Source organism: Spodoptera frugiperda, chromosome 20 (assembly GCF_023101765.2).
Source record: "Spodoptera frugiperda isolate SF20-4 chromosome 20, AGI-APGP_CSIRO_Sfru_2.0, whole genome shotgun sequence".
Classification (NCBI taxonomy): Eukaryota; Metazoa; Arthropoda; class Insecta; order Lepidoptera; family Noctuidae; genus Spodoptera; species Spodoptera frugiperda.
This window is the reverse complement of record NC_064231.1, coordinates 2,291,949-2,310,325: the sequence shown is the minus strand read 5'-3', so window position 1 is coordinate 2,310,325 and position 18,377 is coordinate 2,291,949. Positions and strand designations below refer to the sequence as shown.

Here is an 18,377-nt window from a genome sequence, read left to right as displayed (position 1 = left end):
AACTAGAGCTGGTAAACAAGAATATGTGAAGAAATCTGAGGAAAATGTATTGACACGCCCACATTATAACTTTACTGGGTACATATTGACGTGGGTGTTTCTATGTACACGTGTCTCTTGAGATAAAAAGAACTAAAAATAGATCGTCTCGTTAGTCTAATGATCGAGGTTGTTAGCGTTGACAAACTACTTTTTTGAACGTTTTGTATTTGATTTGGTAATAAATTGACATCTAGTACGATCTTCGTTTTACATAATTGACAATGTCACTTTAAACATACTTTTAACACTCATCTAAAATACACACCTACGCATGAGAATACATAACTAAAAAACATTGGGTAATACAATGTAGACTCCTCTCATAGCAATCAATATCTAACTTGCAATTGCACTCTCAAACTGCATTTAATAAACATTATGAACATATCATTGGGATAACTCATTTACCGAAAACCCAAAATAATCATGGTTTTAGACGACACGGTACTACAACTGAATCAAAATTGAAACTCCATTAACACTGTCTGTTTCTACGCGCTCACTCATGACCGACCTCATCCTTCTATTTTACAACTAATGACAATAAATTTACTCAAATACACCCACCCATAAAACAAATCACATTAGTAGGTACAAAATAACAAGCAACTGTAACCACATCTTCACGGATCAAATCTTTCAATGACAATAAGATAATGATCCTTTCCGGTCACGAATGTGAACGACATGAAATGCTGTTAATACATGATGTTTCGCTATAATAGACAGGTATTACCATAGATTTATCTCGGTGTCCTTCAGAAGCTTAGATCACAGTAAGTAGTCATTTACTTTACAATAGAATATTGAGTGTTTTATATTGTTATGAGCACAGAACAGAGAAAAAGAAGTAGAAGTAGTATGTAGGCGGGGCACGCGTAGCCCCTGATAAGTACAGATATGCTTATGTTTATCATTTAGACGTTTGTACGCATATCAGTCTTCGTTGGACTGTAATAACGTCAACTAGACTTGGAAAATAGCGTCAAAAATCGTAAAAAAATATAAAAATGACGAAATGTGCTATTTTATAGTGAAAAGATGAAAGCCATGACAAAAATGTGCCTAGTAGTGGTATATCGTATCATCGGTAAGTGCTATTTTATTTTATTTTAATTTATATTTGGCTTGAAACTAGTGACATATATTTTTTTAAATCTACAAACTAAATATAAGTTTATGTCTAAGATGATAGGGTCTACTTTCTTTTAAACGCAAACCTGCTGTTCTAGAAGATTTCATTCGTGACATCTAAAATTTTGCTACCCGTTTAGGGATTGACATTATCGATAACAAGCTGTCGATATAATTAAAACTTTTTATTACGAATATAGATAAATACAAAAAAAAATGGATAATAAATAAATATAAACATTAATTATGTTGTTTTAGATTTCCGAAGTATCCAGAAATAAACGGAAAATGGATCGAGATGACTGAAAGACAAAATTGGTTTCCTGCCACTAATCAGTTAAATTTCCAGATTGTGCAGGCAGAAATACCTAATCACGTTATGTAATATTGGCCACCAACTGAAGGGAAGTAACTTTGTTTAATGTTCAGTTTTATTTTCTATTTTTTGTAACATACGACCATAATAAAAAATACTTTATATATAAATTGTGATTTTTTTATTTTTGCAATACAAATATTGTTAGAATACTATGAACGGCATGACTCTTTCCGAGTTATATGTACTTAACTAAGATCATTAAGACACCACTGACAAATGGTGAAGGAAAACATCGTGAGGAAACCTGGGCTCATTATTTTCTAATTACCTATTATAAGTTTGAAATCGACAACCCGCATTTGGCAAGCGTGGTGATCAATGCTCAAACTTTCTCCGTGCGTGAAGAGGCCTTTGGTCAGCAGTGGCCACTTATAGGCTATTGATGATGATGATAGATAGATAGATACTACTTCTTTTTCAGTCCAGTTTCAGTTTGCTGCGCCCGATGTGACTTGAAACTAGTACACCTTTTCTACATTAGTTCATCAGAGGACGCTGCTTACTTCAAATACATGTATAATTACTTTATTATTCTGTGTACTGACAAATCTAAATCCTTCAATTATTATCTCTTTAGTATTATAGTTTAGAAAAGAAAATAAAATATATTTACAGTTTTACAAGGAAAGATGTTTATTCCTATAGAAATTTGATAAAATATTATAATGTATTAAAATATGTTGAACATTTTAATTATATCGATAAGTTAGCTTTCGATATCGGAACATCACTAGAGAAAAAACAAGCGATAAAGTAGCTCGTTAAACAAATGTCAACCTTAACATGATAGCAATACAGCGTAATTGAATGCATTTATGATAGTGACATCTAGCGTCGAGTAGCAGAACTTGTTAATGAAATTATGTTGCAGTGAAAAATAAGATTCTTTATTTTAAAATTAGTAGACAAGAGTCAACTCTATTTATATGCAATTAATGTGTTTTTTTCAAAGTGGTGACGGCTGATTTAAAGGCCATTTAACACGGACCAGTCACAGAAAGATTTTGCTAGTGTGACATATTATGATTATCCTGGATATGTGTTAATTTGGGCGTGGCTTCAGAAAAATTGCCACGCTGGTTCTGATACTAAGACAAGCGGTATACTATTTCTATCTCTTCTTCTCTATTCTGTGGTTATGAGTAATGTGTGGACAGACATAAATTGTAAAATAATGTTGCATTCGCCTTTAAAATCACCTTAAATCAGCAACAGTGTACAGGTGACCAATCAATAGCGAACAAACTTTTGAAATGGAAAATCCTGCCGTATTGTTACCTAGACAAAAACCTTGTGATAGAACCTAAAGTCATCATTGAATCCTTTTACAACCCGTTGTTTGAATTCAAATTACGTTTAGGTCAGTAAAACAAGATATACACTTTATCAGAATAGACATTTGTTAACAACCAGACCTACTAATAGAACGATAATAGATGTTGAAGAAGACAATATACAAATAACAATAGGAAAATTTTATGTAAATACATAATGTTAGTATATAAACGAACAAGAAACACGAATAAATTACAATGAATAACGACCGAGTCATTTGTCAAATGAAACTACAACTGAAAATGGTTAAGACACTTAAGACTTCATTTTGTATACAGATGTCGCTAAATGAGACAAATAATTATAAGTCACTTAAAAACCTCGCTAAAACCGACAATCACGTTAAACTTCTTTTAAGATAATTGAACACAAATACATACTTGCTTTTACTGATGCTATTAGTAGTTATTTTAGAAGAAAACGTAGATAAACTTAGATCTTTCCAGACAAACATATCAGAGATAAAACCAACCAAGTTCTAATCCTAGATTAGAACTCCAGTGAAGGTTCTAATCAGTGTTAGGCCCTATAAACGATTAACTAAGGAACCTGCTAAGAAAGGGAATATACTACGAATTAGGGTCAAGCTGATATATGCCTAATACAGATTTTGCCTCTACATATAATAAATCAAACCGAAGTCAAGCCCTCCATGTTAGTCACATTAGGAACCAGTCGACCAAAAATATATTCGAGGAAACAAATAACAAACAAACAAAAGCCCAATATTCATTATAACGAGGTAAGAAAATAACAATCTCCGATTAGGACATCTATTGTAGACAAACAATGGTACGAAACATCTGATATCTTAGATAACCATTGTTCAAGTGACGAAAGCCTTTAAGTCTAATTTGCAATTCACTACGTTAGCTAAATCAGCCAAAAACTTCTCAAGGAATTTTCGACCTTTAATCTATACTATCACATTGCCTGAAGACCCTTAATCCTGTGCACATAAACCGTCTGATTTTTAGGCCTAAGGGCCTAGAACATTCGTCGTTTTTATAGATCTAGGCCATAAAAATAAAGTTAGTACTATGCTTATACCTCCTCCAACCGAGGGTCTACTGAATTTTAATAAAGCTAAGCAGTGGGTTTGATCCTAAATCAATAACTCTTTGGAAATTTCAGTTGGATTTTAAGAGTCATTTTGCTTTGAAAGCCACACTCCATTCATATGGAGATTACCAAAAATCACTGATAGAAGCAAGCGTCTCCATATACCTATATATTCCCTAACATTCCTAATGGGTATCGTTACCAAACGTCACGTATTAGAGAATAAAGACACTCTCTTTTCATGACGCAAATACATCAAAAAATCTTCTTAACATACGAAAATCCTTTTCCCCACATTGTTATTTTCGTTATAAATACTTGAAAGAAATATAATGATCTTATATTGAGTGGGAAGCATAATAAGGCCTCAAGAATATGACGTCTTTATCAAACACGGATAGGTTACCATGGTAACAAGTGACCTATACCTATACATAAATAGGTCGCTTTACCTTCAGGTAACTTGTTATGTCAACCCTTTTGAGAAAAATGAACACAGAAAACCCTCTCGTTATGACCTGAGGATCTAGATCAAAGAAGCATCCTTTCTGTCAAACATATTTTTATATATTAATGTTTCTTTTAAATTACTTATTCATTTTACTGTAAGCTATATACTTCTATTAAAATAGAGGCCATTTTTTAGACAATAATATTAGACATTATTGTTATATTGACATGAATCCACCAGGTAATTATTTTACTAAGCCCAAAACATATGTTATTATAATTTTTCTAAGCAAACATCGTAGAAAACTCAAATTTGATTTCAGCAATCACGCATTTCAAGATGAAATCACCTCAGAATCAAGGCAAAAGCAGTCATAAACCTAGGCTTAAGTCACAAAATCCCTGACAACACTACACTGAGACAATAATAATTAGGTTACCAGTGAGTTGACTCAACTTATACAAAATTCAACAGTTTTACACAAAGCGCTAACAGCTCACGCAAATATTAGAAACGTTTTGTAAACGATCCTTTTACCGGGTTTACGGGAACAAATTTCGGTAATTTTAACGAGGGTTGTGTTTTATGGTGTTTAATTTTAGATTGGTTTTAACTAACCGAATAACTAGGATGGAAATTATAACAAACCGAATATTTTCTCAAGATAAGATAATCTTCCTTAATCAAATATTACTTATTTAAGGCAATAAGTAAACCCGAAGTAAAAGAATATCGAACACGTCCCACGCAACTCCGGACTCGATGATGCCGAAATAGTCAACAAAACCTAAACAAATATGATTGAGGCAATCTAATCAGGGCGATGAGATCCTTCCTCATATGGTAGATCAACAGATACATTCAATCAAAATCATACTTATTGACCTAATATACAGGAAAACCGTTACATTTGTATAGAAAAATCTCTTAACTAATGGTTTATTCGTTTTATTTATGACTAGCAACCCACCCCAACTTCGCATACATATAAACCTTCCTCTTGAATCACTCTATCTATTAAAAAATACCGCATCAAAATCCGTTGCGTAACTTTAAAGATTTAGGCATACAAAGGACGACATAGGGACAGAGAAAGCTTGTTTTATACTATGTAGTGATTTACAAAGTTACTAAAATCCTCGTAGAGACTTTACGAAGAACAAGAAACAATACGCACGAAACCTATTGTTCTCAAGTCAAATAAATTTAAAGAAAGAACTACCTACATTATTCGAAAAAAGCTGCCAGTGTTGCGTGTAAACGAAAAAGGTTGGTTACCTACTTTAATATTAAAATATCAAGTGACGTCTACATCTCTTGTGGTTTCAGTAACAAATAAATCTTCACTCCACTTCCCATGGGTGTCATGAGGACACGGGGAATTATGTTACAGGGACGAAAGGCTTTGCCTTTTTCCTGTAGAATAATATAAATTGCCTGTGTCAACACAATCCTTCTTTCGATTTGACATCCTATTTTTCTGAAAAGTCTAAATGTACAACATTATTTTGTGCATGGAACTTTTTTAATAATAAAATGTTGGACTTTTCATAGCCTTCTCAGGTTACACAAACTACAAAGCATTATTTTCTTATTACAACACTGCCTTCTTGTTAACTTTAAACATTTCTTTATTTAAAATTGGAACAGTACATGATGGTACCGCATTTACCCAAGTCCATGCAAAATGCAACATTAAAATAAATTCTAAATTTGAAAATGCTTCGCCAGCGTTTTCTGTACAAGCAATCAAGTTTGCAAAATTACATTTCAACCAAGAAAAATTCGTTTAAAAAAATGTCGAGTACTTATGCAGTCAGTATGGAGAAGATAAGAGAATGATTTAAGAGGTACAAGGGAACGTCGCTTAATTCTGTCCCTCGGTTAAGCTACTTTAGATAATAAAGTTCGCAGTCTCTTTGGAGACCTAGTAAGTAGATAATAGTTAATTTAGGTCAAAATGTTTTTATACAACTTTGTAGAATTTTGCTAACCATTTCTTAAGATTATATCTTAATTTAGGACATAAAAGAATATTTAAATTATCTGTCCTATACACCAATGCAAACTTGGACTTTTCATAGCCTTCTCAGGTTACACAAACTACAAAGCATTACTTTCTTATTAAAACACTGCCTTCTAGAACTTTAAACATTTCTTTATTTAAAATTGGAACACTACATGATGGTTACCGCATATTAGCCCAAGTCCATGCAAAATGCAACATTAAAATAAATTCTAAATTCGAAAATGCTTCGCCAGCGTTTTCTGTACAAGCAATCATGTTTGCAAAATTACATTTCAACCAAGAAAAAATCGTTTAAAAAAATGTCGAGTACTTATGCAGTCAGTATGGAGACATAAGAGAATGATTTACAGAGGTACAAGGGAACGTTCTTAATTCTGTCCCTCGGTTAAGCTACTTTAGATAATAAAGTTCGCAGTCTCTTTGGAGACCTAGTAAGTAGATAATAGTTAATTTAGGTCAAAATGTTTTTATACAACTTTGTAGAATTTTGCTAACCATTTCTTAAGATTATATCTTATTTTACGACGTAAAAGAATATTTAAATTATCTGTCCTATACACCAACGCAAACCCTCGACCTATTTAACCTTTTTGATATAGATCTAAAAAATAAAAACGAAAACTTTGCAAATCAAGAACCAATTTTGTTTAAAAATTTGATTTAACTAGGCACAGATGTTTTCACAGAAAATTTTCCAATTAATAAGAAAACGTTGGATATTAACTCAAAAACTGTTTCAATAGCAGAATTAAGTTAATATTTGAGCGTTCCGAATAGTAGGAGAGCGCTCACAAAGACCAAAGATCAAAAGGAAATTAAGAGCAAAACCGTTTGTCAAATACTCGCAAAAATATTTCAAGCAAATAAAGTTTTCTTCTTTATTGGTTTAGCAATTAAAAGACATATTGTCAACACTTCATTTCTGTTTGATGTATCAACAGATATTTAATCACGGTCCTTTGAGACATAAAAGGACCAAGTTTGTCACATAATTATCGAAGGACTTTCATTAATAAGAAGTTTGTTTTATTACTTAATTACAAGTTTGATTACAGCCCGTAGTTTCGTTGTCGATACAAGCTTAAATTCAGGTCATTGCTTATCTAATTGACAAGTAACAAGATTTATAATATGTAGATACTTACTGAACTAAAAATAATTTGCATGACGTTGTTTTACAATACCTGATATAAATCTGTATCACTACTAGCAGAAATAGATGAAAAGTGTATTTACCTGAAACAAAATAAAAATACTATTTAAAACACACGACATAATGAAAACTTAAATACAAACTACAAGCGGAATTTCATTTAGTACCGAAACAGTTTTAAAACACGTAAGAAGATTATTTTTCATAACAATAACTTTCAGCATTATGGTTTCAATAAAATATCGGTTCTGGGACACAGACTTCAGTAAGTTCTCTCTCGATATTTCACTTTTTCATACTTTTTACTCGACAAAAAGGTCGACTTTCAGCTTGGGACTTTATTGTGAAATGTCGATAAAATATTATGCAACTCTATCGAACTTTCCAGAAATTACCATTTCTCATTTTACAGCGAAAATTGAAACAGCTTGTCCTATATACAAACAGAGAAAGATGGTTACTTCAGCATATTCAAATGAAGACTTAACAGTATTTCGATAGCCGAAAAGAAACAGAATTAATTATGTATTGAAGCGAATGAAAAAGTATCGGTTGTCGAGATAAATCACTCAATGAATAAAGCAATTAGATCGTCGAAAGGACAAACGATCTAATCCTTGATAAATAGACGTTGTTAACATTTCATTACGACAGAATCCAATATGGGTGAACTCCGCTCACAAGTTTAAGGATAACTTGTCTTAATTAAAAAGAATGGGCAAGTTTTGTTAATATTAATTGTTAGATACCTACATGCATATATTGCGCCAAATGTGTTTATTAAACTAGTTAGTTTCGGCTATGATTATTCAAAATGAAGGTCATGCATGTATGTCACCGACTACATAATTATATCAAAATCATGTGTACCTAACATTGTAGAAAATCATACAAGTTTTTGAAACAAAATTTAAATTTTGAGGTGACAAGAAAGAAAGGCAAAGAACAATTGGTTTTGGGCTAAAATTGGAACAAAATTAAATTAGAAAAAAGCAGATCGCTTTCTGTTCTTTCGTTCATAATATTATTTGAAAAGCCATTAAATTGAAACGATTAATATTTCATACAAAATATCCTTGCAAAATGTCTAGTCATTCGAGTCGTCGAGAAAAACTGGCTGAACAAAGGCAATTTTCATCTAAGTACAAAACTTGGCAAAGGCTTCTTTGAAAACTAGGCTGGAATTAAACTAAAAGGCAATGTTACCAGAGGCATAGAACTGCAATTTGAAGAACCCAAAGACCCAATTATTGGCTGCAAGAGTCCCATTCCATATATTCTGAAGACTTCGACGATAAGAAATTTTATTGAATTAGGCAACTTTTAATCTGATGCCAAGTTCTGAGTAACCTCTTCGATTTTACGGTGATAACCTGGCTATTGTGGCTTTGAAAACTATAAATGCTTTTTCTAGACCGATGAACCTATTTTCACCTTTTGAATCTGATGACTAGTTTAGAATGATATGCGACTTTTGTGACAATGTAGAATCATAGGTGATAATGGGTAATCGCTGTAGTTTAGAGGCTGTCACTCATGAGACGACGAGGTGGACGACTTACCTGGTGAACTTGGATGAAGATGATTATAGTTAGACAATATTGATAAATATTTGGATTAAATTTAAATATGTAATCACCTCTGTTAATAAATCATTGCCCAACATGACCAAAATGGAACCCACAATCGTAACCAATATTTTCATATAAATAATAGCGAAAACCGCGCTTCAAATAAATTGACAGACATAAAGATAAATTCATTCGAAAATAATTCAGAACTCATATTAATTTATCACAATAAGCATAATTAAAGAGATCAAAATAAATTTTGGTTTACGCTTATTGTGGTTATAACTACCAGCAATATTTCAACAATGAATACGTTACTATACAGGAATTAATTCAGGTATTTTTCAACCAGTAATTGAGGAACAGCTTGTGAACATGTCTCAAAGGACATGCCAATTAAAGCGAACTGGTTTAGACTTACGTAACTCAAAAGCTTTGCAATGCAGAAAATTTAAAACCCAGTGAAAGGAAATTGTAAAAGAATTCAGACTTTTCTGTTAGAGATAGATGTTGATTGTTAAAAAAAAGCTTTGTAGTTACCTACACCTAGTAGGTAACTACCTCCCTTAGCCTCCAAAATATACCTACACAGACTTATCAATGATACAATATGTTCTTTTGCGCTTAAATCTATCAACATATTTTCGTCTCCCATCTTCAATTACAATATAAAAATTCTTCAAAAAGTCAAAGTATTTATATTGTATTTTTACTATTGCTAAAACACGTTATCATCTTTATTCAAAATTCTTAGCAACCAGTTAAGTATATTTTTTGCTGCAACAATGTTAAAAATGACCTAAGATTGAATTAAAAAACAATCTGACTGTCATCATACTAATATGTTACAGCAAAGAAACAAACCTTTGTACCTTATGAATGATTGCTATGATTATTGATCACGTTTTACATAAGGCACGTGCCAACAAAATGAAGACAAACAAGCCAGGGATACTATTCACAACTTTTGTCTTTCAAAAAGGTGACTTAAGTCCGACTAATAAAGTCGAAGATCTTTCAACCGCATCAACCCTAAAATAAACATAGAAGCGTAACACATTTTATCTGAAATTATAGATAGTTCAAGATATTTAGTATCTTTACTCCGAAATAAATACTCTTAAAATTCAAACAAAACTGTAAGCAATACTGTTTAACTTAGTGAAGCTATTTCTTTAAAAGCTGCTACAATATTTTGTAGCGAGCATGCTGGTTTAAAATTTATTGGTGCTTTGTATCCCCAAAGGAATACTAACTGAAATAAAGACTATAACTTTTCCAAAGTTGACAGGATTAGAATGAACGTTCAAAGAACCCGGTTGATTCCTTATTGTTAGACCAAGATCTTGAATTGACCTAGATCTCGTTTCTAAAATGTAGGAACGTGATGTCCGGACATGCACTTAGTTTGCATGCAACCCAAGTTTTTTAAATTAAGTTTTTTTTATGGGTGGACATTCCTGAGCACGATCTTACCTACTTACATAGTATTAGTGTTTAGTAGAGCATTGATTTGTAAAGATTTTAGTGAAGCCTTTGCTCTTGCTGAATTGGACAACAACAATAATTATCTGAAAGATGATATTAAAATCGGTGGCCTGATAAAGAAAACAGGAAAATCTTTGGTAGGAACTTATTGATTACAATCTATCACATAACCTACAGCTTGTGTTGTTACAGTACATTTAAAAGATTGATGACACCAATACATTACTATCAATGTTTTGATGTTCGAACGTCAAGGGATCGACTGGCTAATGGTAGGTGGCCTAATTAAGGAACATAACATACAAACGATATGTTCACAACCAGAAGAATCGTTCGTAGATCTGGAAGATTGGTTTTTAAAAAATAATTACAATCAGAAAAAAATAAAATCATATTTAATACTTTTTTGGCTCTTATTTGATCTGTGGCTATGATGTACGAATAAAATTTTGTGGAAGAAAGTCCTAATGTGGTTACGCTTCTTTTTTATCTTTGATCAAATCGAATCACTTCTAACCTTAAATATCGGGGATAAATGTAGAAATGGAGGAAACTTTAACTCTTTAGAAAGATTAATGTAAGAATTTCATGAACTTTGCACATGAAAGTGCATCCCTAACATTTTCATGTGAAACTATCATTACTGGCATAGCTACTGGTATCTCTATCATCTACAGTCAGAAACTTAAGTACCTACTTCTACATTATGGCAACTTACTTGTAGTAAATAGCTATTCAATAGACACGAAAGTTCCCTACAAATACTTTCAACCACGAAACCAAACTTAACATTTTTCACAAGATTCTGAACCAAAATGTTTTAAAACTGAAACCAATATAATAATGTTTTTTGTGAATTACAACAAAATACTTTATTTATCTGATGATTCTACATCTAAAAGTTCTAAAATAAAAAAAATAATTATCCTATAGCTACAAAAATAAAATTTAAGACCTGTAGGTCCCTAATGGTCCCTAAAATTTTAATATCCACGTTCAATTACATTGAGCTTACAACCCCTTCTTATCACAATCAAATCATTATGGAAAGGGCTTAATTACAACGACCCCTAACGGAAATAACTAATGTTTCAAACCCATTTATGCCAAGATAAGGTAGTGGGTTGTAATTTTTATAAGACGTATCGGAATTGTGTACTTGACCTAGGTTTCAATGTCCAAGGTGGTTTTTAGTCAGAGTCCGGGAATTAAACGTTTGGCTACGTTTTGGATAGCCATTAAAATCTGTAACTGCATCATTTCTTAAACATTTAAAGCCGTGACACTCGCCCGCTGGGCAGTCCTGTAAACTCCTGTAGTCAGCACTACATGGGGGTTGACAGTTCAGTCTCCTTTACACAAGTCGGACGGGATAATTTTCACAGTAAAACCGTAGTTGCATGTATTTTGAAAATAAACATAAACTTATAATATTTTAAATTAAACAATAAGACAGAAGCATAAGTCTCAAGACTACTGCATAAAAAAGTAACATTGAGTAAATCAATGCAATTCCGCGAACTATGGCCTTCATTCACGATTGTATGACGCGTCTCACTTTGATTCCAACCGATATCATCTTCCTACTAAAAAACGTTCCCACACTTACTGTCTGATTACTCAATAATTATATCTACTTTACTATTATAAAAGAACTGTAATGTAATGTTTCTTTCTTTTCTTTGATAGGTATTAACTGTATTTGAAATTGCAAGCGAATAATGAGTTATATCAACACAAAGTCCAATAATAATCTACCGAAAAATATGTACGCCGGAGTCATTCTATTATCTAGGTGATCCCATAAACGTTGACCTGATTTTTTTCTATCTAGAAAATGGCGTCTTGGACCATCCGTGTAAATGTGTGAAAAAAGTGAGTTCAGTCAGGTTCAGTAGCTATAATTATGCGCTTAGACTAAAACATTTAGATGCTTGGACATTTTTCTAGAACTAACATTAGAACTTAAGACGAAATATTTACTATTTCGGCACTGTTATCGGAAACTCATAGACATAAATAGACATGGTAAATACCCGGCTTAAGTTCTAATGTTAGTGTTAGTGACCACGTCAGTTTAAAAACTTATTAAATATTTTTCTAGAACTTGACTTGGCAGTACCATATCTTCTGTGAATATAGGTGTATGTTATATCTCAAGCAATCAACATTCAGGTTTAACGACAGAACATCTTAATAAATACGGAAACGTTCAGTTTTACGCTGCACTAAAATCTTGTGTTCTCTGTATCCAATAAGTGTTGTAGAGATAAAAATACTTTTATAAATCTTAAAACTGAAATGCCATTTTATAGAGACGGTAGCGCGTTCATATTCTATTGCATTGACATAACAATATGTAGCTTAGGTAACAAGAAAAACGAAACGAATAAATGAAGCTGAGGGTTCTAAATTGCATTCATTCAGTTTATTAACTTAATAATAATAAAAAATGTGATGGTTTTAATTTAAACTTACGTGATACGTATTTACGTAATGTGATATAAATAAGATGATGTTTTTTGTCAAATTTTATTAAAATCTGATTCCTGACACAATGAAACTCAACACTACCTATAAGCATTATTAGTATATCACTATCCCTTTGAGTCTTTATGATGTATAACTAACAAAACATCATACAAACATTACTAGTACATCATACTTCACACGTAAAAAGGCTGTCAATCATACCACGAATAACATAAACCTGTCATTATTCCCGAATTCATCATCCGTACATGTACTGTTTAAACTAATAACCAGTATTTTTGTTTTTAATACAACAATGAACATCTGCTGTCTATCTTTCTGTCATTTGGTGTCTTGACGTTACTGTGTTTATAAAATTTTAAACAATATCTTTATGAAGGTAACGAATAAAGTCTCGCATTTGTGTTGAATTAAGTATGAATGAATAGTAAAATTAATTTGTTGGGAGCTCAAAACTTGAGAACTGCTGAACCAATCTGATTGTTTTTCTTCTTCGCTCTGAGAAATCTTCAATCAGCTTTTACTAGAAATTAAAAAATAAAAGGTGTGCTGTATCAATTGATTCATACCAGACCTAGTCTATTTAATAAAAACTTATCACTCCCAATACCCCCCACGGCCTTGACCAAATCCATATAAGAAAATAGTCAGAACAAAAAAAAACGAAAGACACTGTTTTTAAACATGAACTATTCTTTTTCAAGATCCAATGTCAACGGCTTGCATAGAATAAAATAAAAACGTATCTCCATTATATGTATGCAAATTTTGAAGGCACAGATAAGAAATATCTCGCGTATATACTCGTGATGCGATGCCGTTTGCGCTGCATAATAATGAGGTAACTGAGAATCCCTCGGTTAACTAAACTAACCAAGCGAAACGACAACGGTGTTCATTTGTTTACATCTTCTTGTAATAACATGAAACTGTACCGTAAAACATGGCAACTTTACCATATTTTGGAACAAAAATCGAAATATGTTTTTAACCATAAGACGCATAGAAACCAAAAACTATATATTTAGAATTGTAGTCTATCTGGCTCACTTTACCGTAATCGTCATTATATACAAACGCTTACTTTAGCCGTAGTAAAGAAAAAACAACATGGGTAAAGATACCAAATTTTTGGCAACTTTACCTACGCGCCGTATTCATCGTGTATTGCATATTAAAGAGTTGTTGAGGTACAGAGGGCTTCATCTAGGACCTCTTCGTATTATAATGCAAACAATATGAGGAAATCTATAAAGATAACGGCTACACAGACAGTCGGGAAAGTTGCCACGGGTTTCATCGTAATTTACATACAAATAATTTGTTACGCTCGGGGTTGTCAAAAAAAGAGATTTTTTTATGACATGTATATTTAAAAAAAAATATAAACCTTAAACCTAAAGTAAAAAAAGCATAAATATCTGACATAAATATTGTTCCCTTTTAAACTAAATTAAGTTCTAAAATTTTAAGTATTTATGTTTAAAATTGTAAAAAAAGGCTACAAAATAATGTTTAATCTTTTGACTTTTTAATTTTTTGACTTCACTATCTCCGTAGCTAATTTTAACATTACTTTCGTATACTTTTTATATTGTCTAACTCCGAGTTATCTGCGGTTTTGTTTCATGTGAGCCATTTTGGCTCTAAAACAAAAGGTATTATTAAATACATTATAACTTATCATCCAGGATATTCACTATTATGCTGGGAAATTTAGGTATTTGAAAATGGTTACATACACACAAACAAGGAAAAAAACATTTATTGCCAACCCTAACTGTAGGTAAAGTTGCCACAAAGCAGGCCGTGGCAACTTTACCTAACCTGTGTCAACATTACCGAAGCGATTATTTATCAATAAATTCAAGAAAAAACAATTGCTGACATTACAACAGTAATCCCAACTATATTATACATTCAAGATCAAAATTTCACTCACCTGTGACATATAATTAAGGCTCTGTGAGCACAATTTAGGAACTACTAACTTTTAGCACATTTTCACGCACTACACTGTGACGGCCATTACTGGCATAATAGCAGTCTTGCGTCTACGCAAAATATAGTAAATATTTCCTTTTAATGTCTAAAAAATACTACTATTACAAAACAGAATTCTAGTGGGTAGATTTTTAGATAAATGAGTTTATACTGAATACCTATAGTATGGTAAAGTTGCCAAGGGTCTGGTAAAGTTGCCATAGTTTACCGGTATATTATTTGTCATGTACACACACATACACATATCTCATTTTTGTTTGTATGAAATTTATGGTACATTTTCGTGGTGTTCTATATAAAAAAGATTATAACATTTCACGAAATCCCTTTAAACTTAACTGGTATTACCGGTGTTGTATACGCAATGCGTAAAAAATGAGTACTATTGTCAATCTAGATTATTGATTGATGTCCCTCTGAAGTCTTGTATGCTAAAAATATTTGATATCTTTTTTCATTTCATTGATACAAAAGAATTACATAAATAATATCTGCACAGGAAAAGCCAATTCGCTACATGCAAAGTCAGCCTTTCCCAGAAATAAACTAATTATGCATCAGTTATTCCAATTACTTCCTTAATAACATCGTAATTGAAACAATCGATAAAGGTGTGTTTCCGTCACACAAATAAATCGAATGATTTGCGATTTGCGAAAAATTCTAAAGAACATCGTTCAACACAATTGTTAAAATTTTCCACAACTGACTGTTCGTAGAAAAACAATATTCGTAGTGAAAACGGACCTTAACAATTATTTTTTCATTGTTTTCATTTGCCGCATCATTAGCGGCCTTGACTTCAAAATAATGGACAATCACTTTGCAGACGTATTCAGCAATACACTGCTGTTTTTTTATGAGCAACGCCATGAGGCAATGTTTGTACATATATGCTTGTTGATTTAACACACAGAGATAAGGTTATATTTGTTATAAGATGTCTGATAAAACTGATGATTCAATGATCTCAGATGCAGATGAATCTCGTACCCGATTTTTATTATTATCATCAGAAAGAAAAAATGCAGTACTTTAATGTTTCGTTCACATTTTTACTGCAAAAGTAAAAGTGATTTTTATAAGGCCAATACAAATGCCAACTTAAAAACCAGCAAAGAACTAAAAATCTTCCAGTACCCTACTAAAGAATAAAAACGCCGTTATAAAATTCCCGCCGTAAAACTTAAAGAACACACAATAAATCGCGTTGAAACACTAAAAGGGTATTTTGAGCTTTATACGGGCAATAAAAATTTAATTCGATAAAATGTCTAGTGAGGATGGAGCTTGCAACGGAACTCAACTGCGACACCTTAACAGGGCACCGGGATTACTTGGCCATCCGACCTTCTGAAGTAAGCCTTTAATAGCCGTAGATAGCCCACAGCTTAGAAAGATGACGTAACGTGTTGATGTAGATTCGTTTTCAAACACATAAAATACCACAAACTGTACCGAAGGTTAAATGCTTGGTTTTTGTGGTAAATAAAAAGTATAAACAATTGCTTTTGAAGAACTAAATGATCATGAAGCAATTTAAAAGTCACATTCTAAAATGGCACTCAAGGTATTTTGTAGAAAAAGTACATGATTAACTTTAGCACATCTAATCAATAGCTAAAGACTACTATGAAGCTCTAATCTCCCAAACAAGATCCCGAAGGAACAAAGGTTAAGGTCCGGTCGATAAAAAAATAATGAAGCCTGTCAATTATTTTCAAGTATCATAGAAAAGGTTACGAGACCTTTCGCTAGAATTCTAGAAGAGATCCAGTTTCTTACCTGGGATTATATCTTCTACTCCATTTCTAACATAGAGAGAAACAACATCAAGAACATACAATGTTACTTTGTTTAAGTGCTCTCAGATTTGTGGAGTAGTTTTGGTTAGTTAGGACAAATTGTGAAGCGGGAGAGCAAATAGCGTTGAGACGTGGCGGCTTTAGATTAGCAAAACAACTACATGCAGTGACCAATGCCTGATTCCATGAATAGGAAATTGGTTTAAGAATTCTAACGAAGATTTAGTCGCTGTTTTGTGAGACATGCATACAAGATTGTGTAGTTCCATGGCTTTTCATACATTTTTATTCCAATTTTGGGGAGGATGGCCTCTCAAGTCTTCTGCCTTGTTAAATAGAGGCTCCAAAAACGTGATGAAAACCATAAAACTGAGTTTTAGTATTTGTACAGGTTTTAGTACATCTATGACACCATTGAATGACCAACCCTCAAGCATCCGCTGTACATGTTTTTCCTTCTTTTCATGTTTTTCATGTTTCGATGAATGATCATGTTCCTTTTTGGCACGCTTTGATGGCTTCGAAGGAGACGCTCGTTCTGGAGAAGCACATTGGTTTATTTTAGTTGCGTAAAGCCCACATTATTAAAAAGAAATCAAGTATTATTTTATCAGTTACTTAGTCACACAAATAATTATTGGAAAAGTAGCCATGTAGGTCATTTGCCAATCATAAAAAATGGGGAAACATCGGTCTACATGGATACAATAACACAGTTATTTCACTCAAACAACACATAGAAACCAAACACCAAAATTAAGAAAAGACAAAACACAATTTCTGATTTGTTATTTATACGGCACGAACTAATCCATGGGGTTTTTCCTAATTGATAAATAATTAAAGTACAACATGAAAATCCTATGTTCATAGTGACATCATCAAGGTCAGTTCAAACAAACATGATTAGGACCTCTTAACGTGAATGAATATCTAAATTAAGTGTAGAACCTAGCCTAAGTCGTTCAAGTTGAGGTTATTTAGCAATGAGCAAGGACGGGTCAAGTACATAAGTGTTTACAAGTAAGTACAAACATTGGGGAAGTTTTATGTCGCAAATTTTGGAGTAAATTGTAGGATACGTGTAAAAACTTTAGTAAGGTAGTAAGTTTCTTGTTCTTAAGTGTCCTGTTCTAAAAATGGCTGCTAACTTTGTTGACTGACTGATTTCTGCTATATGTATAACGAAAAAAGAAAAGTTATTAAGGGAGAATTGCTTAAACTTGACATTGTGTTATGCCTAGGAATTTAACACAACGCTATTATTACAGTACTACATATATACAAAAAATAATAGTTGAGTAAACACTTACAAGATAAAAGCAATTAATGTCGTTAAAACGAAATATTCTTTAAACATAAAACTGCAAGCTCATAGTTGTCCGAAATTAAAAAGTCAAATTGGTTAATAAATTAAAGACAAAATTGCCT

The 18,377-nt window shown here is 32.4% G+C and overlaps 2 protein-coding genes across 3 annotated transcripts in view; one reads left to right on the top strand and one right to left on the bottom strand.

Annotated features, from left to right (window-relative positions):
* The window catches only part of LOC118280916 (calcium uniporter protein, mitochondrial), a 174,217-nt gene that overhangs the window by 111,711 nt on the left and 44,129 nt on the right, over nucleotides 1-18,377 (bottom strand). Inside the window, exon 3 of one of the 2 annotated variants that reach the window (XM_050701103.1) lies at nucleotides 17,374-17,484. The exons of the other annotated variant lie outside the window; for it this stretch is intronic. Within the exon in view, the coding sequence (XP_050557060.1) occupies nucleotides 17,374-17,484 (111 nt within the window). The remainder of the gene's footprint in view (nucleotides 1-17,373; nucleotides 17,485-18,377) is intronic. 2 annotated transcript variants of the gene reach the window in all.
* LOC118280936 (protein javelin) overlaps nucleotides 1-18,377 on the top strand; it is a 134,354-nt gene that overhangs the window by 79,069 nt on the left and 36,908 nt on the right. The gene's annotated exons all lie outside the window — the stretch shown is intronic.